At 36.9% G+C, this 25,567-nt stretch overlaps 1 protein-coding gene across 18 annotated transcripts in view; it reads right to left on the bottom strand.

Moving 5' to 3' along the window:
• The window catches only part of LOC118670911 (serine/threonine-protein kinase Sgk3), a 105,739-nt gene that overhangs the window by 21,162 nt on the left and 59,010 nt on the right, over positions 1–25,567 (bottom strand). For 10 of the 18 annotated variants that reach the window (XM_036338422.1, XM_036338427.1, XM_036338426.1 and 7 more), the window contains exons 2-9: positions 24,757–24,973; positions 20,457–20,540; positions 17,730–17,802; positions 12,755–12,830; positions 8,860–8,947; positions 2,474–2,523; positions 1,632–1,670; positions 8–65 (exon numbers count right to left, since the gene is read on the bottom strand). In XM_036338422.1, coding sequence (XP_036194315.1) covers positions 8–65; positions 1,632–1,670; positions 2,474–2,523; positions 8,860–8,947; positions 12,755–12,830; positions 17,730–17,802; positions 20,457–20,540; positions 24,757–24,834 — 546 coding nt within the window. In that variant the 5' untranslated portion in view covers positions 24,835–24,973. Of the gene's footprint in view, positions 1–7; positions 66–1,631; positions 1,671–2,473; positions 2,524–8,859; positions 8,948–12,754; positions 12,831–17,729; positions 17,803–17,985; positions 18,067–18,189; positions 18,231–20,456; positions 20,541–24,756; positions 24,974–25,567 lie in introns of those variants that run through there. The other 8 variants (XM_036338425.1, XM_036338429.1, XM_036338436.1 and 5 more) reach the window with 6 other exon arrangements.

The raw sequence follows: 25,567 nt of genomic DNA, 5'->3' as shown, positions 1-25,567 counted from the left end.
CTCTTACCTTGCCAAAGCTGCCTTTTCCAATAACTTTTAAGAAATCAAAGTCTGTTGGCTTAGCACTGAAATAAATGAACGACAAGAATGAGCCTCCAAGAAAATGGACAAATGTTAACTTTTAAACATTTCTCAGCACATTCTTTAATAAGTAAATGTTGGGTACAAAACACTTCAGCATGATGACTTCAACTTTCACACTAGCAGTAACTAATTTTTAATACAAAATAGGCAATAATAAGTAATAATATCTACTTTCTAACTTGATATTTTATAACATTATGCCTTGTTAAGTTCTGCTTAAAAGAAACTTCAATAATAGCCCCATTAGAAGAAAATGATACATATATCTTTGAATTCAAAGTACCTTCTATCTACCCCAACTTTATTAACTATAAACCTCACCGATGTTGTTAATGAAGAAAATGAATAACTGTATAAATTAGTAATACCTTCCAAGGACTTTCTAGTTTGGTAATTCTTCCGAAAAGGAAGTTAATAGCTGGAACACCTAGTAAAGTCACTAAGAAAAATTTCTGATGGAGGAAAAAAGTCATCACAGTGCTTTGCATATATATCACTTATACATTACAGATAAAGACCTCTCTCTGCTTATTCTCAAAAGTGGTAATATAGGAAAGCCAGGAGTAGAGAAGCGAGAGGGAATGCTAACATTGTCCTATGTCTACTATCCTGTCAGTAAAAAGAAGCATTGGCTGAATGTAGGCAAAGCACAGGACAGCAGAAAGTTGAGCATAAGCAGCCAGCAGAGCTGTTTCCTTCAACACAGTCCGAATTGCCAAGTTGTACTAAGGAAAGGTTAATGACGCTAGTTAGAGTCTAAATTTCCTTCAGTTCATCATTGAGAGAAATAGTATATTCAAATATGAGAGCAACACCAAGTCTAGGTTAAATAATAACAGGTGAAGGTTAGGGAAATAAATACTTAACTAAGCTTAGATGTTTTTCTTCTTCAAGAACGTGCTCTTTGGACTAGTTATTTTGTTCTTTAATGATATGCCGAGATACTGAAATAATTTTTTAAACAAATATAATAGTGAAAAAACATGCTTATTCCTCATGCTAAATACACTACCTGAGGCCCCACTGGTAACTGCTGGTGATAAACCCTAATTGAAAGCAAATTTCTGTGTTTGTGCTGCCTGACCAACTCAGTGCTATGATGGCAGTAAAATGCTCAAAACCAAACTTCCTCTTCTAGTTACCCTCCCATTTCTGTGCTTTCTTTTGCAGCAAAACTCAAGTAAGTGGTCTAAACTCATTGTCCATACCTGCTGTCCTCTAGCTCTGTCTTGAACCCTTTCCTGCCGGGGTCTTTGTACCCACCACACTGCTCGTAACAGTCACCAGGGACTTATCGAAGCCGGTGGTCGATTCTCCATCTTCATCTTACCTGCCCTATTAGCAATATTAACTAAGTCAATGACTCCCTCCCTCCTCGAGAAACGTTCTTCACCTGATTGTGTGACACTACATTCCTTGTTTTCCTCCTTCCTTACCACTTACTCTTTCTTTAGTGTCCTTTCCTGGCTCCTCCCTGACCTCCCTGTAATGCCGAAGTGTCCCATGACCCAATCCTTGGACCATGCCTCTTATCTGTCTATACTCACTGTTTAAGAGGACCAAAGGGGTGAGGGAAGCGTAGTATCCTGGGATAAAAGATAGAATACTTTAGAATGAGTCCAATAAGGCTGTGAAAATCATTGTAAGAAAGGACAGCAACAGTCCTTCTCTAACCCAGGCAGACATCACTAAACTGTCCAGGGCACTCCTCGAAGCCAGGAAGTGGCCTCGGAATCCTTTGTGTTCGGTGTTTCTGGGCATTCCCTTCCAATGAATCGCTACAGTTGACACTCAAGGCAGCGTCTATATTTACCACTCCTGGTGTTCCTCAAAATGTTCCTCCCGGGGTCAATTACATACGGGAGACACTGCATCAAGAATGGTTGGCAGCCTTTAATAAACTAACATGTGTCATGAGTACTCTGGAGCAAGCTGGCTACCAACCAGGGTTGCACCAATGACACTGAGTACTAGGAGAGTATCAATTAGGCCTGCACGGATGCTTCGGGCGGAACACTTCCCAAGTACCCCCAGGACTTATGGTCCCCTGGGAAATACAGTCTACTGATTTTACACATACACATGCACAGAAAGAGAGAGAGAGGCAGAAAGAGACAGAGAGAGGGAAAGGGAGAGGGAAGTAACAAAAGTGAAATAGAACCAGATCAATAATCTGTGGGTTAAAAACGCCTCAGAGCTCTACTAAAGCAACGGAAAGCTAGAGCAATAAGTTAGGCAAGCATAGGGCAGTATTATATTCATTGTAGCTACGGTTATATCTCACAGCCTTCCAGTTAAACTGGTCAAATTATATCTAAACATTCACATTAAAAAAAAAAAAAAGATCCTCCTAGAACTTAAAGGATTGTTGGAAACAAATCAAACCTACTGAGGATTTCCAGACGGTCCCAGGTTGATGTTCTGTGAGGTAGAGTGTAGCTGTTGAAGTGGGAAAAAACACACATTAAAGTTCATCATGGAGCTTCCACGGTCAATGAATGTTTTCCTAACTTCACCAGATGTTTGATGTGGTGCCACGTGAGAGAAAGCTAAAGCCCTAATTCTAAATAAACGTATAGACTTATTTGGAAACATCCATAATCATTTTTATGACGTATTTCAAGAGCAGTTATAAGGAAAAGGGTAAGGCAGAAATCAAGCTCCAAGTGGAAAATGAATGAAGTAAACTGGGGAAAGCTCCGTGGAGGATCGTTTCTACATTTAAAGACCTCGTTGTGGGGGAGGAGATTATCCGGGGAACTTACATGCATATATGCATAGGCCATGGACACAAACAAGAGTCCGGTGAAGGCCTGGGAGGGGCGGGTGCAAGGTGGAGGAGGTCAGTGGGGAAAAGAAAACAAAACAAAGGGGACAGCGGTAACACTATCAACAATAAAGATTCAAAAAAATAACCTGATTAAAATGGCTTTTGGTTTTCAAATTTTCCAATAAAGATGGATACTTTTACTAGAGCCTTATGTAATTACTAGAGGCCTGATGCACGAAATTCATGCAAGAGTAGGCCTTCCTTCCCCGGCTTCCGGCACCGGCTTCCCTCTGGCACCCAGGAACCAGGCTTCCCTCGCAGCCCCGGCTTCGTCCGGAAGGTCGTCTGGGAGGACATCTGGCCTAATTAGCATATTATGCTTTTATTATTATAGAAGATTTTTCATATAAGCTATAGATATGAAATAAGCTTTTAAAAACTTCTTTTTTTTAAAAAAAATATTTTTATTGATTTCAGAGAAGGGAGAGGGCCAGAGAGACAGAAACACCAATGATGAGAGAGAATCACCGATGGGCTGCTTCCTGCACACCCCACACCGGGGATGGAGCCCGCAACCTAGGCATATGCCCTGACCGGGAATTGAACTCCTGGCTCATAAGTCGACGCTCAACCGCTAGGCTAAAAACTTCTTTAAGTTAATTATAGCCAATGAATTTTATCTAAGCAATTTCATATTAGAGACAAATATCATATACATTTCACTTAAATTCATTTGAAACTTATGAACAATCTCCAGAATATAAACTATTTTAAAAATAAAGAACAAAAGTTCTGATGTATAATAATATGTTTCTTATGAAACAACAACACTGGCACCAATTTTTAGTTACAAATCAAATTAATTTCCTAACAATACCTTTATGTGAAAAATCTTTCTGTAATAAAAGGTCAATCCCCCCAAAAAAAGAGGGAAAAAAAAGGTCAACCCCAGAACACAAAAATATAAGGAACCATAACAGTCAAGCACAAGACAAAAGAAAATGGTTCATGAAATGAGAATTACCTTATTGTGGCATAATTATAACATAGAGTAACCCCTCTCCCCCAGTTTTATTGAGATATACTTGACAAGCAGCACTGTATAAATTTAGTTTAAGGTGTAGAGCATATTAACCCGACTTAATACTATGATTATGTTTACATATTATAGTGTCCCATAGAATAGGATAACATACTCCGAACTAAATTGTAATTTCAATACACTTATTCTTTTAATGATATGCAGAGAATTGGATCATGTTTCCATTCAATAAATTTTTCTTAGATGAGGGAAGCGATTTAATAAGCGTGGATTAAATAATAACATGAACAACTTGTCTTCTGAATTATATTAACATGTAGTAAGATTTTATTATTTGGCAATAGTTTTTCCAGTGGAGCACATTTTTGAAATAATATGAAAATTACTGGAGTGTATAATTAGGTAACTTTTAACTCTACCTAGTATTTTTATTTTTAACCAACACCATTTATCCCCATACGCCCTCCTCCACCTCCACCCACCACCCTCCTCTCCAAAATGACCACACTGTTGTCCGCATAAATGAGTTCTCTCTTCTTTTTTCCTCAATCCCCCAGCTCCCCGCCCAGCTATTTTTAAATATTACTTCTAATCACTAAACTGAAGGTGAGGTATAATTTATTAACAGAGTGAGCTCTAATCAAGAACATGTTTCTTTACTTCTCTTGACCCCTATTTTTCTCTCTATAAATAAGGGGTAGGTCCATATGCCTTCTAAGATATTATCTGGCTATTAACTTATCGACTTAAAGGTCCTAACCTGTAACTATTAATAAGGAGTTACAAGTACAAGACAAGTATAGCTTGTTTCCTTTTTAAAGGAGATTCTTTTTATCAGTATTTTAAAACTGCAAGATATCCTAGTCTAAGTTTCAGATTTTATGGATGAAAAAAGAAAAAAGAAACAAAATTCAGATCTAAAGCTAATAGTGACAAAATAGAAGCCAGGAGCCAGGAATCTTTCAGTTGGTTCTTTCTTTTATTTATTTATTTTTTTTAAGAGAGAGAGAGAGAGAGAGAGAGAGAGAGAGAGAAAGGGAGAAGGAGAGAGAAACACTGATGTGAGAGCAAAACACTGACTAGCTGCCTTCTGCATGCCCCTACCAGGGACCCAGCCCACAACCAGACATGTGCCCTCACAGGGAATCGAACCAGCAACCTTTCGGTGCACAGGACAACACCAAACCAACCGTGGGCTCAGTTTGGTTCTTTCAAAACCAGCTGTCTCTTATAGCAAGGTAAGACATTCTCTAATTGACCTAAACCTACATACTCTCAACATGATTAGCAAGTAAAACATGGGAAACCATGGTTATATAGATTTTTGTCCTTTAAACTATTTTTCAACAGTTTCATCTTTTTCAATTAATATCATATACTCACAGTTGGAAAATATGGAAAAACTAGGAAGACTTCTTTAAAAAAAAATCCATAACTTTGCCAACAGATAATTTTGTAAATTTTTAACAGTAATTTCATATACTGTAGTCTTTGCATAACTTTTAAAAACTGGCTATAATCACACTGTGTGAATCTGCATACAAAATGTTATACCCTGATTTCATCTAATAGTATGTCAAAATGTAAAATATATCTTCAAAAATATTTTTTAAATGTACAATGTATAGAGACATACTATTTGATTGATGAATGTTTAACTTGATTTTACTTTTTCATTATAAATCATACTAAACCAAACATCTTTGTCTTTTTTGCATAGGAAGGATTATTTCATTTGCCTCAACTCCCAAAGGACATGAATATTTATGTCTGATTCATATTGCCAAATTGCTTTCCAAAAGAGTTGCATAAATTTATAATGACACCAGTAATGCCCAAGGGTGCCCATTGTACCTTACCTTCTCAGTCCTACAGTATTTTATTTACGTTACATTTTAGTTAACTTAATAGAGAGAAAAAAAATCTCATTTAAAAATACTTTTCTATTGGTATCAAGGCTGAACATTTTCCCATACATTTATTTACAAACAGTATTTCTTCATGTTCCTTTTTCTTTTATCTACTGGGATCTTAAATATTCTTTTGAAAAATCCATTTATATGTGCTTTTTATATAGACACTACCTCATTAGTTACAAATGCTTTCCAGTTACTCTTTGGATTAGTCGCAGAAGTATAAGATAAAAAGATTCTTTTATGTTGTCCTAGGAGCAACCATGTCACAGATGAAAAAAACCTGTTCTCTTAACTGAGCATCCCCTTGGGGTCTCAGAGAAACATTACTACTTTCCAGCAGTTTCAAAAAAGGAATACATCTATTATCAATTGAAGGTTCTAGCTGTGGGACAGTCATGTTCCAACTCATAATATTATCTTTTAAGTTACAAAAAGAGAACCATGACATAATTAAAAGAAATTATAAAAACAAAGATGCCCTCCAGCCCAAAACCTCTGATTTGCATGTATATATTTTAATAAACAATCTTGAATTATAAAGGTATTATCATATTTATAACACTTGTAATTATAACTTGAATTTCTAATAATCCATTAAGTAAAATTATTATAATTTACCTTTCCCAGATAATTTTTTTTAATTAAATCTTTATTGTTCAGATTATTACATTAGTTACTCTTTTTTCCCACCATAACTCCCCTCCGCCCAGTTCCCATCCTACCCTCCGCCCTCACTCCCCACCCACTGTCCTCATCCATAGGTGCACAATTATTGTCCAATCTCTTCCCTTACCCCACACCCTTTCCCCCTCCCCCCCAGGAATAGTCAGTCCATTCCCTTTCTATGTTCCTGATTCTATTACAATCGCCAGTTCATACTGTTCATCAGATTATTTATTCCCCTGATTTTTAGATTCACTTGTTGATAGATGTGTATTTGTTGTTCATAATTTGTATCTTTACCTTTTTCTTCTTCTTCCTCTTCTTAAAGGATACCTTTCAGCATTTCATATAATGCTGGTTTGGTGGTGATGAACTCCTTTAGCTTTTTCTTATCTGTGAAGCTCTTTATCTGGCCTTCAATTCTGAATGATAGCTTTGCTGGATAAAGTAATCTTGGTTGTAGGTTCTTGGTATTCATCACTGTGAATATTTCTTGCCACTCTCTTCTGGCCTGCAAAGTTTCTGTTGAGAAATCAGCTGACAGTCGTATGGGTACTTCCTTGTAGGTAACTGACTTTCTTTCTCTTGCTGCTTTTAGGATTCTCTCTTTGTCTTTTGCTCTTGGCATTTTAATTATGATGTGTCTTGGTGTGGTCCTCTTTGGATTCCTTTTGTTTGGGGTTCTCTGCGCTTCCTGGACTTGGAAGTCTATTTCTTTCACCAGGTAGGGGAAGTTTTCTGTCATTATTTCTTCAAAGAGGTTTTCAATATCTTGCTCTCTCTCTTCTTCTGGCACCCCTATAATTCGGATGTTGGTACGCTTGAAGCTGTCCCAGAGGCTCCTTACACTATCTTCGTATTTTCGGATTCTTTTTTCATTTTGCTTTTCTGGTTGGGTGTTTTTTGCTTCTTCGTATTTCAAATCTTTGACTTGATTCTTGCGCTCCTCTGGTCTGCTATTGGGAGTCTGTATAATGTTCTTTATTTCAGTCAGTGTATGCTTAATGTCTAGTTGGTCCTTTATCACAACATCGAGGGTCTCATTAGATTTCTTGAGGATCTCACTACATTTATCAGCGGTCTCACCAGTCTTCTTGAAGATCTCACTACATTTATCGGTGGTCTCACCAGTCTTTTCGAGGGCCTTATTAAGTTTATCGGCGGCTTCTAGACAGTTCTTTAAAGACCTTAAAAGTGTGGTTTTGAACTCTATATCCAGCAGTTTGCTTTCCTCCCATTCTGTCATTTGTGTCCTGTTTCTTTGTCTCGGCATTTTTTATGCTTCGCTGTGTCGATTGATTGCCTTTCTGTGCTAAGTGTCCCAATTACCTGAGGTAGACACTCTTGGTGCACCCCCTTGTGGGCTTTGTGCACAGTCTTGTTGTAATTAAGCCTTGATTGTTGTAGTTATCACTGTGAGGAATTGACCTCCAGGCCAATTGGCTGTGAGAATCAGCTGTGTCTGCAGTGGGAGAACTTCTGTGCTGGAGACACCCCTCTGGGGGTAGACTTGCTTCGATGGGGCTTTGGTGCTCACTGAGTCTTCCCCCTGAGTGTGTCTTTTATGGTTCCACGGAGCTGCCTCCCAGATAATTTTTAAAGTAAATGCAGAAAATAGCTTTGTAATAAGGCATGAACTTATTATATTTATCATAATTTATTTAAAAAAATAAAAATATCTGCCCAACCGGTATGGCTCAACGATTGAGCACTGACCTATGAATCAGGAGGTCATGGTTTGATCCCTGGTCAGGGCACATGCCTGGGTTTCGGGCCCAATATCCAGTAGGGGGTGTGCAGGAGGCAGCCAATCAATGATTCTCTCTCATCATTGATGTTTGTATCTCTCTCTCCCTCTCCCTTCCTCTCTGAAATCAATAAAAATATATTTAAAAAATAAAATCAAAATAAATAAAAAATTAAAATATCCTATTCAAGTATAGTGATGAAGAAGCAGGCAAATAGTGACCAAAAAAATCAGATGTAAAGTGAAGAGAGTGGAATACAAAACTGTATACACTATATAATTAGAATTAAGATAATTTTGAAAAATCACTATATGTTAAGAGAAGATTAGAAAGAAAAATCACTAAAATGTTAAAAATTACTTGGGTCTGATAATATGGATAATACTTCCCTTTTTACTATTTTCAAAACTGTTTAATTAACATGTATTACTTTTTATTATAAAATGTGCTCATTTATAAATTTTATAATAGTGCTCAGTAAGAAGTATACACATTTGTTTTTATGTATTCTACAGAACTGAAAATTTACAATGGATAAAATGACTTTGTTTTAACTATATGTCCTAAAGTTGCCAATAATTTCATCTTTGGGGAATGGTATTTTTTCTGTTAAAAAATACATTCCCTTTTAACTACCTTCTCAGTACTTCTTTCATCCTCATCTTCAGATGGATCTGACTGGTGTTTCGGACTGTCCATTTGAAGGAACGCTCTGACATCTGGACTAAAAACAAAATTTAAATTTATTATGACTTTGAAAGTATTTCTACAGCTTTTCTCCCTTTTAAAATGAAAATAAAAATAATACCATTTATAGTAATGAAGCCAAACAAAATCTATTAATATTGATTATTATAAAACAAATAGCAAGTTATTTTTTAAAAAAAATAGAGAATCCCACATGGGTAAAGGCATAGTCAGTTCATAGAAGACAAAACCCAAATGGTAAGAAAATTTATCAAGATGCCTAACTTCACTAATAGTATAAGAAATACAAATTAAAATAATAATGAGATGCCACTTTATGTCCATTAAATGGCAAAATTTAGAAAGACAGATAATATCAAAAGTTGGTAGGCATATAGGGAAAGAGACACCCTCATGTATTACTGGTGAGAATGTAAAATGAGGCAAGTTTCCTAAAAAGCAATCTGGCAGTACTTGGTGAGACTGTGTATGCATTTCCCTGACCCGAAATTCCAGTTCTAGGAACAAACCACAGAAAAAAATTATACACAGGTTCAGTGAAAGGCATGTAACTAGGATACTCACTGCAACATTCCTTATAGTAGTGAATCAGAAGCAAAACAACCACCTGCCACTAGAGAAATGAGTAGGCAAGCAGAGAAATCGCCTACAGCAGGCAGAAACAAGGAACTACAGCACAATACCATTTATGTGTATATGTGTATTAAATACTTAGGAACACAAAGCAACAATCGGTAAACAGGTATCCAAAAACATATAACAAACACATTAAAGTGGGTACCAATAGTGGAATGAAGAATTGGGAGTGAAGATCAAAGATGAAGAGAAAAAAATGGACTAAAACAAAAGAGGGGCTTTGTATGGACGAATGAGAATCCCGAGCAATGATTCTACCTCTGTATCAGAGGTACCGTCTACCAAATGTTCTTTTTTCTTCTTGAGATATACCTGATATTTGTAAGTATTGTAAAATGATCACAGTAAATCTAATTAACATCCATCACCATAGACAGTTACAATTTTTTTTTCTTGTGATGAGAACCTTTAAGATCTACTCTCTTAGCAAGTTTAAATACGGCGGCGCAAAAGTAGGCTTACAGCTGTGAACATGCAGAACAGAGTTTAATCTTGTACTATTATTTATTAACTAGAGGCCCAGTGCACAAAATTCGTGCACGGGTAGGGTCCCTAGGCCTGGCCAGCGATCAGGGCCGATCGGGGCCTTCCTTCGTTCCGTGCTGCCCCCTGGTGGTCAGCGCACGTCACAGTGAGCTGTTGAACTCCCAGTCAATCAAACTCCTGAGGGGACAATTTGCATATTAGCCTTTTATTATGTAGGATTATTGTATTATTTTCCCTATGAATTAAACCCACTTTTGCTGAACCCTGTATATACTCTACAACCCAGGGTTTCTATTCCAAGATACATCAGAAACGCTTGCACATGTGCCCCAAAATATATGTTAATGGCAACATTATTTGTCATAGCCAGAAACCGGAAACAACTCACATGTCCATCAGTGGTAGAATGGATAAACTATGGTCTATTCACACAATGGGATATGCACAGCTATGGAAACAGAACAAACCACAGCTATATGTGACAACATAGTGACTCTCACATTGTTAAAAATAAGCCAAATAAGGAATATGTATTGTATGATCCCATTTGTATAACGTTAAAAAACAGAGCACATTAATCTATGCTGCTAAAAAATCAGGAGAATGATTACCTCTGGGTTAGAACAGAGGAGAGGAGATTGTGAGGGGCTTCAGGGGTGCTGGTAACGTTCTATTGCTTGGCCTGGGGGTGGCAATTCTGGTGTATTCACTTTCACATAATTTAGTAAGCTGTACAGTCATGATTTCTGCTCTTTCCTGTATGTGCTATATACTATAATAAAGCTAAAATAAGGTCTTTCTGCTTCCATTTGCATTTCATAAATAGGGAAGGAAATGTTCAGTTATTTTTGGGTAATTAATCAGCCATTTGTAGCTCCTCTTTTGTAAATCAAAGTGCTTTGTCCATTTTTTTTTTTTTGGTGTCTTAAGTGTGAATTATCTGCATGAGCTATTTCCATGCTAAGTATATTTATTTATTGTCCTTTATCATGGGAAACATTTTGTTGTTGTTGTTAATCCTTGCCTGAGTATACTAGTATTTTTCCATTGATTTTTAGAAAGAGTGGAAGGGAGGAGGAAAGACAGAGAGAGAGAAACATTGATGTGAGAGAGACACATCGATTGGTTGCCTCCTACATGCTCCTGGACTAGGGCCAGGGATGGAACCTGCAAACGAGGTATGTGCTCTTGACCAGAAACCTACAGTAAACTGTAAAGAACTCTACAACAGGTAATGTAAAAAAAAAAAAATCATTGCTTTCAGAACAAGTGCTAAAAATACAGTCCTTCAGTGCTGTGATCTGAAAAGACTTAAAGAGTGTGGTGTCTGCATCACTGTCCCTAACACAACCCTTAGTTACATCTACGTAGAAAAGTAAGCTGTGAAAAAGCCCCACAGATAATTTATTCTCTTTATTTCTTAGAATATAATACTTTACACATACACATATAAAGTGACATATATGTAAATTGCAAATCACAATAAACATGATGAATACCCATGAAGAAATTACCGGGATCAAAATGAAAACGTATCTCAAACCCTGTTCCTGGGTGTTTCTGAGAGGACACACCCTTTCTGCCTCCATGGGCAGCTGCTGGTCTACAGAAGGAGTTGGCACTCATTAGCACAAGACACACACACAGGCTGTGAGAGCACCATGTCAGTGGCTGCCTGGAACGCTGTGCTGAGAAGGGCTGGAGGCCTCTCGATGGAAGAGAACAAGAGTGGTGGCACCTGGGCTTGAGCCTTGCCAACTTCTTCAGAGGCCTTATCTCCTTAATGAAAATCTACTCTGTGTTCCAGTCATACCTAAGTGTCCCGAACATTTCAGGCTTTTTGTAGACTCGTACACCCACTGCTCCCTGTGCCTGGAATGCTCTCTCTGTGTTTTCTTCCTGAATGACTGCACTTCCTTTCAGTCCCAGGAAGCCTTCTTTGACCTTTCCAAGAAGAGCTGGCCATATTTTTCTGTTATCTTCTAACACCTCTATCATAAATCTTTCCTAGCTTCATTGCTAGACTGGAAACCTATGCCTCTGGAACATACGAATGACACTCGGCACTCTTTATGTTCCCAACGCACACAACAAGTAGTTAATAAATCCTATTTGAATGCAGGAATAAATGTAACATTGAACAATTAGCCAACTGTTTTAACTGTGCACTGTACAAATTCCTTTCAAGTTTAATCTACAAAACCAATATAAGTGTAAAAGGCAGAAAGAAAATAACTAGGACCTTGATAGTCAAAAAACGAGTTAAGAATACCAGGGGAGCCCTAGCCCGTTTGGCTCAGTGGATAGAGCGTTGGCCTGCGGACTGAAGGGTCCCAGGCTCGATTCCGGTCAAGGGCATGTACCTTGGTTGCAGGTTCCATCTCCAGCTCTGGTTGCTGTGCATGCGGGAGGCAACCAATCAATGTTTCTCTCTCACATCAATGTCTCTCTCTCTTGATCTCTCCTTTCCACTCTTTCTAAAAATCAATGGAAAAATATCCTTTGGTGAGGACTAACAATACAAAAAAAAAAAAAAAAAAGACCAAGGGGAAATGCTTGAGGAAGATTTTACAAATATACACACACATTATGTGTAGCACAATGACATTCCACAGAACATATAAAATCTGCATCAGTAACTTATTCAATATTCTTAGGTTTGGTTTCAGTGCCTCTTCAGAACACAATGAAAACTACTTACTGGTTGTAAAGCTCTGGATGCCTAACTAAGTTCTGAATAAATTCATTCAGTCCTGCTCTTCTTTGTTTGATAAAATCTGTTAAGAGAGATATAAGCTATTAGAATTATTTGTCAGACTACATAATTATCAATACAGTTATGTAAGAATAGATAAGAGCCATTTCTTAACTGTTTCTTGATTTACAACAAAAAAACAAATACTTAGAAATATATATTTTAAAATCCATAAATACGATTATAAAAATTAAATAAAGCAGATAGCGTATCTCCCAAAAGAAAATTCTCCAAAAAGAGAGACTATTTTAGGTTCTAAACAAATTCACTACAAAAACTGGAAGCTTTGTCCAACTCCTCCTGCACTACCAAGTAAGAAATAAAAATGAACACTATGAGACTGGTGACTGAAAAAAAAATCATGCTAATTAAAAACAAAACAAAACAAGAATTACTGGAAATCCTTGCAACTGGGGAATGATTAATTGGTTACTTGAGTTTCATCAAAACTCTGATGCTAAAAAACAAACAAACCCACTCTTAAAAAAATACACTGGAACATTCCTAACAAATAATTGTCCAGTATCTTCAAAGTGTTTTGACTGTTTATAACTGAGGTTCATGCAACAGCAGTTAAGCACAAAGGTTTCTTAGAATTTGAAAACTTTATTCAAGTATTTTGCCTCTGCTACTTATTAGCTAACTGACCTTGAACCTTTCTAAGATTTAAATCCTTACTTGTAAAATGGGAACAAGAACAATATTTATACCTCATACTGTTGTTACAGGATTAAATGTGATTGTATATAAGTTTACAGAACGCCTGGTAGAAAAGAGCATAATCTTCAGCTATTAGTATTTTTGTTGTTATTGCATCAAAAAGCCATCATCCTAAACTTAAATTCTTAAGAAATGCAGATGGTCCCTGACTTACAATGGTCCGACTTAGGATTTTTCAACTTTACAATGGTGTGAAAGAGCTAAGAACTCAGTAGAAACCATACTTTGAATTTTGATCTTTCCCCAGGCTATCAATATGCAGTATGATATTCTTTATGGTAACAGGATGATTTTGCCAACAACAGGCCAATGTTAGTGTTCTGAACACATTTAAGGTCTAGGCTAGGTTAAGCTATGATGTATTCAATATGTGCATTCAATGCATTTTCAATTTATGATATTATCAACATACGATGGGTTTATCAGAATGTAATGTAAGTCAAGGAGTACCTGAATACTCTAAAAACTGAAGAAACAGGAGACTTGAGAGAGTATCTCAAAATAGCGAATGTCTCCATAAAAACCTACAAACAACATTCAACTTCACAGTGAGTTTTGGTTTAATAAAATAATTTCTACTCAACAAACATTTAATATAGTGTTTTTCACCCCAATTATGGGTTGCTTCTAGTCATGTAGGTTTTATTTCCATTTCTTAAAAGAACAAATATAAATTAGATCTGGTCTCTTAGATACAGATGCACTTGGCAGCTTTTTCTTGTTCCACTATGAATTTCTTGAAGAATTTCAGGAAGGTATCTTGTAAAACTCTTCCAAGGGCATTCTTTATGTCACCAGACAGTAGTAAAGCACATGTGAGGTTTTCACTAAAAACTATACTTGCCCAGCTGGTGTGGCTCAATGGTTGAGAGTCGACCTATGAACCAGGAGGTCACAGTTCGATTCCTGGTCAGGACACATGCCCAGCTTGTGGGCTTGATCCCCAGTGGGGGGTGTGTGGAATCCAATCAATGATTCTCATCACTGATGTTTCTCTCTCTCTCTCCCCCCCTCTCCCTTCCTCTCTGAAATCAATAAAAATATATTAAAAAAACTATACTTGAAAGACAATCCGTTTCCAGGAACTGGATTTAGTAACATAGAAGAACTAAAACGAACGACTATATTTGAGATATTTAAATAAAATCTAGTGATCACATGGAAACATCTCTAAATTGTTCTGTGGATTTTTCCTGAATGTACATTTGATACTGGGAGACGGGTTGTGGTAAGAGAGAGTGATCTGCTTTCTTCAGGGAGCTGTATCCCATGCTGTACTAAGTGCTACTTGTCTTTCCACTTCATTACTGACTTCAAACAGTTTGGAAAGCCCTAAAGAAGATAAATAAAAGAAGTCAGTAATGAAAAAAGAAGATCAGTAGTAGTCAGAATTTAGGGGCAATTCTGAGTTTTTAAAAAAGCTGGGGGCATTTTATAGGGAAAGGAAGGAGAATGTTCTGGAAGAAAGGAAGAAGTATACTACTCTATCGCCAGGCCTAGTAGATGGGAGAGCGATGATAACAATGGACTAGGGCAGTGGTTCTCAACCTTCCTAATGCCACGACCCTTTAATACAGTTCCTCATGTTGTGGTGACCCCCAACCATAAAATTATTTTCGTTGCTACTTCATCACTGTAATTTTGATACTGTTATGAATCGTAATGTAAATATCTATATGCAGGATGTATTTTCATTGTTACAAATTGAACATAATTAAAGCATAGTGATTAATCACAAAAACAATATGTAATTATATATGTGTTTTCCGATGGTCTTAGGCGACCCCTGTGAAAGGGTCGTTCGACCCCCAAAGGGGTCGCGACCCACAGGTTGAGAACCACTGGACTAGGGAATCCAGGCTTCAGGTTAAGGGTATAGAGAGTAATAAATAGAAACAATAAAAAAAAACCAAAAAACAATTATAGTTGGAGCCCTGGCTAGGTGTCTCAGTTGGTTGGAGCGTCGTCCCATGCACCAAAAGGTTGCGGGTTCAACCCCCGGTAGAGGTGTGTATGTGAGGCAACTGATTGATGTTTCTCTCTCACATTAATGTTTCTTTCTCTCCTTTCCTCTATCTCTAAAATCATATCCTTGAATGAGGATTAAAAAAAAAGAAGAAGAATAGTTAGAGATATTTTTAAAATCTCTCCAATTAAGAATTTATGTGACTATGTATATTACTTAGAATTTTACTGTATTTTTTCTTATACTATTGAGTAAAATAAAATGTATTTTAAATAAAATTTAATAATATTCTATTAAAAATAAATTTAAATTATTAAAAAAAAGAATTTATGTGAATGTATCTGCTGTTATTCAAAAGAGTTTTCAATTAGAGATCCAAAAGAACATAGTGCTTAGATCATAAAATGAAAGCTTTAGTCTCCAGAATAGGTATTAAACTGACCTATAAAGATTTGTCATTTCAGTGCTTCTAAAAAAATCATCCAAAAGGAGACAATCTCCAAGACTATAGGACAAGGGGTAAAAAAAAAATCAAATTTTGACTGAAGGTTTTTCTGTCCTAACACGGCTACTGGTGGTCAGAGTGACCTGATTATATTCGCGATCAAAGGATATTTAGAGCCCGCAGGGACCACGGAGATCCTTTATCCCTCACCCACGCCTTTCAGATCAGGAAACAGGGTCAGAGTTCTGTAATGTTCCAAACAAGCAATTTTTAAAGAAAATGCACAGAAATTTATGAATTTTGTTTCTAAAGGCACCATGCTTTAAGCAGAGAGTAGAGTAAGGGAATGAGAGAGACAAACCTGGATGAGTAATTCTCCACATATTAGCTGTGAGGCTTAGGAGAGTGGCTCAGCCTCTAGTTCCCTGTGAATGATGTAGTTACAAATGCGAATAAAAATTTTACATACACTAGGGGAAGTGAGAATCCTCACCGATCCCGAGGTTCATAAAGTGTAAAAAAAAAAATAAAGAGCTTCCAGTTGAGAGGGTTACACGGGGTCATCCTGCAGCCTCAGGAAACTAAGCTTTAACTACAGTAGGAAAGTGAGAGTTATATGAAAAAGATGAAGGATAAAGAGAAGGTTGTTCATCGCGGGCAGAACTCCACACAGTACAGTGAAAAGGTTTGGAGGGAAAGAATGGGAAAAAATGCAGTAAAGATAAGCAACGGAAGAGCTACTTAGAGAGCAATGCGACCAGAGAGAGCAGACATGTCGGGAAGCACAGGTTTCATGGGTTTTACAGGGTTAGAAGCAAATGAATTCAGGAAGTAAGATGGTGTGGAGGGAGGGCTCTCTGGTCTGTCAGGATTCACCTACTACTCAGACAGATGACTTTTCTGACAGGATGCCTGGTAGAAAAGGAGACTTCTGTCTCTCTCTAAGTAGCCATTTGTGACCTGGATTGATTTCTCGGATTCTAGTGAAAAGCCTCCCGGTTGGGGCTTCAGACATAAGGGCTCCAGATTCCTGAGATCCTTTGTGGCATTACACTCCCCGAGGGAGAGCAATAGGACATTTTTTACAATCCCATTCAGAGGCTTGTAGGGTGCTGGTACAGAGTACACTTTCAGTAAATGCTTCTCGATGTAACAAAGAACGTCCTTCATGGTTAGCAAAGTACCCCAAATAATCCTTAATAACACAAAAAATTTATCTGAAACCAGACTGCTTAAATTTAACTTCCAAAATTGACATTTACTAGATGTCTGTGGCGCTAACTATGCTTCGGTTTCCTTATCTATAAAATAGTGATGATGATAATATCCAACTCAAAGGGTTTTGTGAGGACTCAATGAATTACAACATGTGACGTGTATAAAACAATGCTGGGTACACAATAAACACCTTCCTGAGACATTATTTTCAGAAAGCATGAGATCAATTTGCTTTGTAAACTTTTTTTTTTTGTTTAAAATATATTTTATTGATTTTTTACAGAGAGGAAGGGAGAGGGATAGAGAGTTAGAAACATCGATGAGAGAGAAACATCCATCAGCTGTCTCCTACACACCCCTTACTGGGGATGTGCCGGCAACCAAGGCACATGCCCTTGACCGGAATTGAACCTGGGACCCTTCAGTCCGCAGGCCGACGCTCTATCCACTGAGCCAAACCGGTTAGGGCACTTTGTAAACTTTTGTATTAGTATACAGTACAATGAATGAGTTAACTATGTCTTCAAACTTCAACTATCACTTATGTCTGGGTCTATGAAGTTACTGCTTACCGGGATCAAAATTATCACCAAATATTCGCTTGGCAGGAATCTTCAGGGCCATAGTTGGAAATTGCTTCTTTAACTAGAATTTTAAAAAGTAACATTATATGAACTTACTTTTATAAGTTTTCTAGTTATGCATGCACCAAAATAAAATACAATCTATTTGCAAGAAAATCCATTGTAAGACATACTTTTAACTATATCACGATCAAATGTACAATATTGAGTTATACCAATAAAATACCATAGACTGTCTAATCACCTTATTTTGTGCCAATAGAACACTTAGCAGCTTTGTGACCTTGATAAGTTACTTAACATCTCTGTACCTCAGTTTTCTTGCCTGCAAAATAGGGATAATTTTAGCACTTACCTTACAGACTTGTTGTGAGGCTTAAAGGTAACCATTTATGTCAAGTGCTTAGACTAGAATCTAGTATATAAATTTTGAATACATATTACTCACCATTTATTACCTCAGGGGAAGATGTGATCTTTGTGTTCTCTCTATATGAACAGATTGACAATTGTTTTCTAAGAAAGCTGATGAATTTTGCTTTTAACATTCTCTACTTCAGCCTTCCCCCTATTGCTATTCTAAAACATTTATCAGATTTGTTTATCCCCAGAGAAGGAACAACTAGGCCCTCAAGAACTTAAGTTTGTAGCAGGAAAGTCATAAATAAGGGTTAATGCTTATTTTTATTATAACCTTCAGGTAAGAGTCCTCCCTACCCCCTCTCCCACACACAGAAACTATGGATCTAACTACCAACTGACAGGAAATAGAAAGAACAGAAGAATGTATTAATCACTCTACACCACTGGCATGCTATCAGCAAAATCCAGACTGAAAAGTCTGTAGACAAATGACACTGCTTTTTCCACAAAAAGCTGTAAAGGAAAGATAAGAGAGCTGGAAGATTAAAAGACACTTAATAGACCTATCCACCAGTCACATAAACACTGAGTGATTATTTGATGGTAAGACATGATCATTCATTTAGTTTTAGATGTGATAATGTTATGTGTGTGTGTTTTTAAGGACTTTTATCTTTTTTTAGAGAAGATACTAAAATATTTACAGATGAAATGATACGATGAGTGAATTTTGCTTCAGAATTACAGGGGGCCGGCTAGGGCCAGAGATGAAACAAGCATGGCCATTTAATTGTTGAAGCTGGATGGTACATTATATTATTTTCTGTGTTTGTACTAGTCATTCTACCTCTGTAGGTATTAAGCAATTTCTACAATAAAAAGTTTAAAATGTAAACAGTCATAAAAGCCCATGTAACCGATAATTAAAATGCTTAGAGATTGGAAATTATATTTTTGTCTTTTATTGTAAAAGAGGCATAAGAATTTGTATTTTCAAACTTAGGGAAATCAGGCTTAGTTTAAACTCACTCCTATAGTTTGAAAGAACACAATTAATACTGTTTTTGTCTTTGCCCCTCACCCCAGGAGGCAGAATTGAAAGGGGTTATATAAAATGAGAAAGGCAGTCACAGAAAACGAGGAAACGAGAAGAAAAAAAAACAGAACAAAAAAAGAGAAATACAGGAAAAATGAGGAAGATGGATAATAAAAACCCAACTACATGTTAAGAAAATTGTCTGCAAAAATACTTAAAATGGGATGTTTGATGGAAAAACAGAAAGAACATGATCATGGTGGGGAAATGCCCAAAAGAAACATTCCTACTTTACCTTTACCCTTAAAGATACTCAAATATCACCGTTCCGCCTGATTAATCACCAGCGATTTAAAAAGAAACCATCCTAAGGATGCTAGGCTTTGAACTCAGGCAGACTCCTGACTGGTCAGTTTTTGGATGATGTTCCCTACTATTCTACTAAAGGAGACATGTTTAGAAGGTGAGTCTGGCCTATAAGATCTTTTAAGCAAAATACATAAAGAAATCTCAAATTTTCAATTATTAGTAGTTCACCGAACAAAATTTCATCTAAGTTCATATAAACCCTCTGTGCAAGTGTGCATGGGTATCGTGTTACCATCATGCTATTTCTACCTGAGTATAACCCAGCTATCCGGATAGGCGCAGTCAGATTTGTACAATCATTAAAAAAAAAATGCTAGTCATATACATAATGGTATCCAAGAATTTCAAATAGACCTAGCAACTCAACCCTCACCCAGCCTCTAATATAAACTATTTTTTTTTAAATCACTGGAAAAAATTACAGAAGATATTCTCATGTACAAATTCTTACTGGCTATTAGTTTGTTTAAAAAATGTGACTTCACTTAGAGTAAAAAAATGACTGTCTTAATTAATATGTTAAATATTGATTAAGCAATATTTAAAACTATATACAGTAAGTTTCAGTTGCATATGCATTGAAGAAAAACTAAGTAACAAAAGAAAACACAATAAATTTAACCAGAAATAACATGATGATTAGCAATTATTAGAGAGGTAGATGTAAAGGATTTATTTCTAATTTTCTGTAACATTAAAATATATTTTAAGTTGTACATCTAGTTTTCATACTTTCAATACTTTATTTGGAACTTGTCAACGGTCCCCTCTCCACCCTTTTGTATAAGAATTCCAAAGTTAGAATGCTTTTGAAGAATCTCTTACTCTTTCTGCTTCTCTGATATATCTGAATATTATTTAATCACTCAAGTAAAATCTCTCGTATTTTTAAGTTTTCTCAGGTGTCTTATTTTAAATAAAAACCTCGTAAAGTGACCATTACTTACAGTATTATAAAGCTTATCAAATTCTGCATATCTTCTGAAGACAAACCACTCACTCCTGCCCACTGAGACCAGAACTTTATAAACCTGTGAAAACAAAAAAATAATAAAAATAACACAATATTTGATTGCAAAAAAACATTAACTATTTAAATATGTGAATGTTTTCATACTCATGAAACTAATATTAGACATAAATGTTTATATGCGATTCTCCAAGATACACAAGCATACCAACTGAAATACTTATTTTATCTTGTTGAAAGGTGGCCTTTTATTTTTAAAAAATGTTATGAAATAGGTCTATAATTTTCAAAGAATAACACAGTGAATACCATGTACTCATTATTTAAATGAATCCTATTTTGCCATTCTTGTTTCAGATTTTCCTGCCAAGAATAAGACATTATAGATTCAACTGAAGATATTCTCTATTCTTCTCCAGCAGTACCACTACCCTGAAACTATAAAGTATTTTCAAAAGTGATGCCTGGCACATAGTAAATACTCAATTATTAGTTCTCCTTTTCCCAGGTCATCTTTTACATGGTAGTTTTCAAACAAAGAATTTATCCTCAGATTTCCTCTACCTTAATATTTTCATATATACATAATTGCATATCATCATAGTCAACAACCGTATGAAGTAAGCAGAACAAATATTACGGCCCCCACTATACATATGAGTAAATGGCCAAAAAAAGTTAAGCAACTTGCCCAAGCACACAGACTTGTGAGATAAGATCTAAATCTTCTAATGCCCACTGTGCATCAGAATCAATATCAAATCAACAGTTAAATTATAGAATCCACTCTCACAATTCATCCCATAGATACTCTCACATTATAATTTAATATACCAATGTAAAGAAAACTGGGACGCCCCCAAATATTATATCATTTCTAAAGAGAAAAATATCAAGAATCCAGGCTTATGAGAAAAGACACACTGATATATGGCTTGTGTTACCAATCTCATCATTTTACAGTATATAAGACTAGGGGAAAGAGATAGTAGCAGCTTTGGGGTTTATAATACAATTTCCCACAATCTGTTAGACAAGTTAAAGTAAACCAGGTTAATTCTGGAAGATGGGCAAACATGTATAAACTATCCTTCCCTATGAAAGATTGGTAAGCTAGACTCACAAGTTCATAGTTAGATGATACTGTAAGGAAAGGAACTCCCTGAAAAGTATGTGATTGTACTGAACGAATTCTGTAGTATCGTTTAAGGTATAATCACACTTATAGGCCAACAGTGGGAGGAGTTAAGTATTCACCTGGAAAGTGGAACAGTCACTAGTATCAGACACCTAAGTGATGAACCATCTAGACCCGGGTGGGGAACCTTTTTTCTGCCAACGGCCATTTGGATATTTGTAACACCATTTGCAGGCCATACAAAACCACCAACTTAAAAATTAGCCTGCTATATTGAGTCAAACATTTAAGTAACTCACCCCTAATGCCTTGGCAAGGTCAGACCAAATGATTTTGAGGACCTTATAGAGCAGTGATGGCGAACCTTTTGAGCTCAGCATGTCAGCATTTTGAAAAACCCTAACTTAACTCTGGTGCCGTGTCACATATAGAATTTTTTTGATATTTGCAACCAGAGTAAAACAAAGACTTATATTTTTGATATTTATTTTATATATTTAAATGCCATTTAACAATGAAAAATCAACCAAAAAAATGAGTTCGCGTGTCACCTCTGACACGCGTGTCATAGGTTCGCCATCACTGTTATAGGGCCTGCAGGCTGGACATTCCCCTCCCCTGATCTAGACTGACAGAAAAGAGCACCCTACAGGAGCCATAGGGTGGTGATATGGCTCTTCTGGTCCTAACCAAGAAAGTATGTATCATGCTGTCTTAGAGGAAGCTATTAAGTGTAAGATGTCAGAAATGTTTGCAAGATGACACTGCTCACATGGAGAGTGTGCAGAAGTAGAGGGTCAAGAACCTGATCAAGGTGCCAGTGAAGGTGAGCCATGCTTCTAAGACTAGACTACATATTTACCTCATACATCATTCAGGACTGAATAGGCCTGGTGCAGGACTGCTACAAAAGGATCGGAAACTTAGGTTTCTCCAGTTTCAAGCTTCTTGAATAACTTGTGCCAATTCCTGGTGTTGTAAGGCGGCTGGCTTCCCATCACTACCCAAGTACAGCCAAACTAGAACCCAAGCCTGGGTTCCAGGCTGAAGCAGTACTGCTACAAATATATTTACAGGAGCTCAGATAAAGCTCTGTGAATTATTAATTAGCAGTAGGATTGATTAACAAGGGTTTATTGAGTAAGTTCTAATTTAAAAAATCAATAGACAAAAACTTCAAATTTTAAAAAATACTTTAATTTACCAAAAAAATCACAAGATTACACAGAAAGCAGTATAATATTTATTATAATATGAAATGATCTTATTGAATTTTAAAAATACTTCTTTATTGTCTGTCTTGTCTCAACATAGAATGTAAGTTCCTTGAGAACCAGGGTTGTGTCATCTTTGCTACCTGCTGTACCCCAGTTGCCTAGAACAGTGTTTGGCATAACAAAGAAACTCAATGACTATTTGTTGAGTGGATAAATGAAAGTATAATTTAGACTTGGTTTAAGTCAAGACATCCTAGGATGCAATTCTGTTAGAAGCTTCATAGTGCAGAGCTATATAAAGACATGTGAGCATTACCTCAACTATGAAAAACAGGAGGACACCGGAGATAACCTACTGACAATGTTGGCGAAGTATGAACTTCCCTCAAACTTGGCAAGAGCTTATGCCCTTGAAGGAGAGAATGGCCTAAAGGTCAAAGTAAGGATGGGGAAGGAAGGAAAACTTGCACACATTTCACTATTTCATCCAAGGTACACTGACCTCTTACCATCAATGTGTTATTTCTAAATTTTGCTTATACAAATGTGGGATAAATGTACACTGATTATTAAGATATTACTACCACCCTGACCGGTGTGGCTCAGTGGATAGAGCGTCAGCCTGCGGACTCAAGGGTCCCAGACTCGATTCTGGTCAAGGGCATGTACCTTGGTTGCGGGCACATCCCCAGTGGGGGGTGTGCAGGAGGCAGCTGGTCGATGTTTCTCTCTCATCAATGTTTCTGGCTCTCTTTCCCTCTCCTTTCCTCTCTGTAAAAAATCAATAAAATATATTTTTTTTTAAAAAAAGAAGATATTACTACCAACACAGAGACTGAGGGGGAGCAAACTGACAGACACACATCATAGTATCTCAGCTGTGGGCTTTGGTGCAGAGTGTGGAGGAGTTAAGGGAGGGAGCAGAGAGGGTAGAGGGGCTGTTTCTAGCTCCTTATCTGGGATTTTGAGAGAAAACCACCATTGGGGGGGGGGGGGTCCCAGCTCCACTTATTTAAGAAGGCGGAGTGGAGTGGTCAAAGAGTTTAACTCCTCAGCTTTCCTCAACTCCCCTGTGAAATGGACTGAGTTGAAAGTCGCTTGTCACTGGGCATCTTTAGCAGGGCCAGGTGACCCCCTGGGCAGAGCCTGGGGTAGATCACTTGATTCAGGAGCAGGCAAAGGGCATGCCAGAGCCTCAGTGGGCTCTATAGCCTTTGAGAGCCAACCCAACTGCAGAACAGACAAGTCAGTTCATCAACTGCAGATGCCAGCAATAGTCTATGTTTCAGTACACTAATTAGAAAAGTGACTGTTCTCCAATAATAGTCACTGATACACTGATTCAACAAATATTCACTGTGTTTATTCTTTATAAATCCCTATAATAGATACTATGGTGGTAAAAAGTAAAATTAGAAATGGGCTTTGCCTCTAAGGTAAAAAAAGAGATAAATGACTGGATGACATATTTTTTAAATTGAGGTAGAAAATAATAAACGTCATAAGGATACTATGAGAAAAAAGAAAGAAAGATACTATAAAAAAAAAGATACTATGGAAATTTTGAGAAAGACACTACGGAAATTTCTAGATAGTGGTTCTTAATATGGGACCAATGACTTCTGGGTCCATTAACCCCCCGACAGTGCACATAAAATTATATCCACAGGCATGCACACTTCCTGGTAAGAGGGTCTGTCAGAAAGTGTCATAAGTTTCTCCAAGGGTTAGGTAAACAGGCAAAAATCTGCACTGAAAAAGTCGTCCCTGTGTACTGTAATGGAATACAGCATTGGAAAAATACGTAAAATCTGGATTTGTGGACATTGGCAGAGGACATTCTAGATTAAGAAAGAAAAGCAGAAATGGAAATATTCTCTATATTCCATTTTTTCCCCATATGCTTTACCCTGAATACTTACAGTGAATCTCTTCTTTTTCTCTCTATGTTCATCAGAGCTGGGAATGCTTACACTTGGGCAGCTTTCCTTGTAGTCCATGGTATAATCCCTTTGGGTTTAAGGCCTCAAAAGGACACCAGAAAATGAGTCCGAAGCAATGGTCAGCAGAGGACAAACACAATCAGCTACTCCAAAACATAAAACCTCTTGAGGTAATGTTCAAATTCCATCGTGCAACCTTAACCGACAGAAAAAAACAAACAAAACTGATTAGCAAAACAATCTTTAAAATACCATTAATTTACTTTTGATCGTTAAGTCTCGGTCCAGGTTAAGAGATTTAATTCCTGTTATGTCCATTTCAAGAGATAAACCACAATCAAACATTTGCATCCCATCCACCTTTCTTACTGCTAAGAAATTCTGGAAGCTTCTATACCACAGTTCATGTGGACTAAAGGCTACCTCTCACCTAAAAGATCCCTAGTTTGATGGGTTTTTCCAGGTATGGTTTTCAGACTTTTAGCATCAGGTCAAACAGATGAAGCTTGCTTCAGATTGGGATCCTATTTAGTAGGTAACCATTTCTGCCCATTTTACAAATGAGGCAACTAAGACACAGAGAAGTTAAATAACTCGCCTATCCAGCATTTGAACCCCAGCTGTCTGGCTCCAGAGACCTGACTCTTAACCACTGTGCTATGCTGCATTTTAACAACTGTGGATCATTTTGATGCACTGGACCCCTGATTAGAGATGTTACAATAGATCTTAATTCAGAAAAAAGCACAATTATACTAATATTATCATTCCACCTATGGACAAAAGACTC

This window comes from Myotis myotis, unplaced genomic scaffold (assembly GCF_014108235.1).
Source record: "Myotis myotis isolate mMyoMyo1 unplaced genomic scaffold, mMyoMyo1.p scaffold_m19_p_16, whole genome shotgun sequence".
Classification (NCBI taxonomy): Eukaryota; Metazoa; Chordata; class Mammalia; order Chiroptera; family Vespertilionidae; genus Myotis; species Myotis myotis.
The sequence above is the reverse complement of the archived record's forward strand: the minus strand, read 5'-3'. Positions and strand labels throughout refer to the sequence as shown.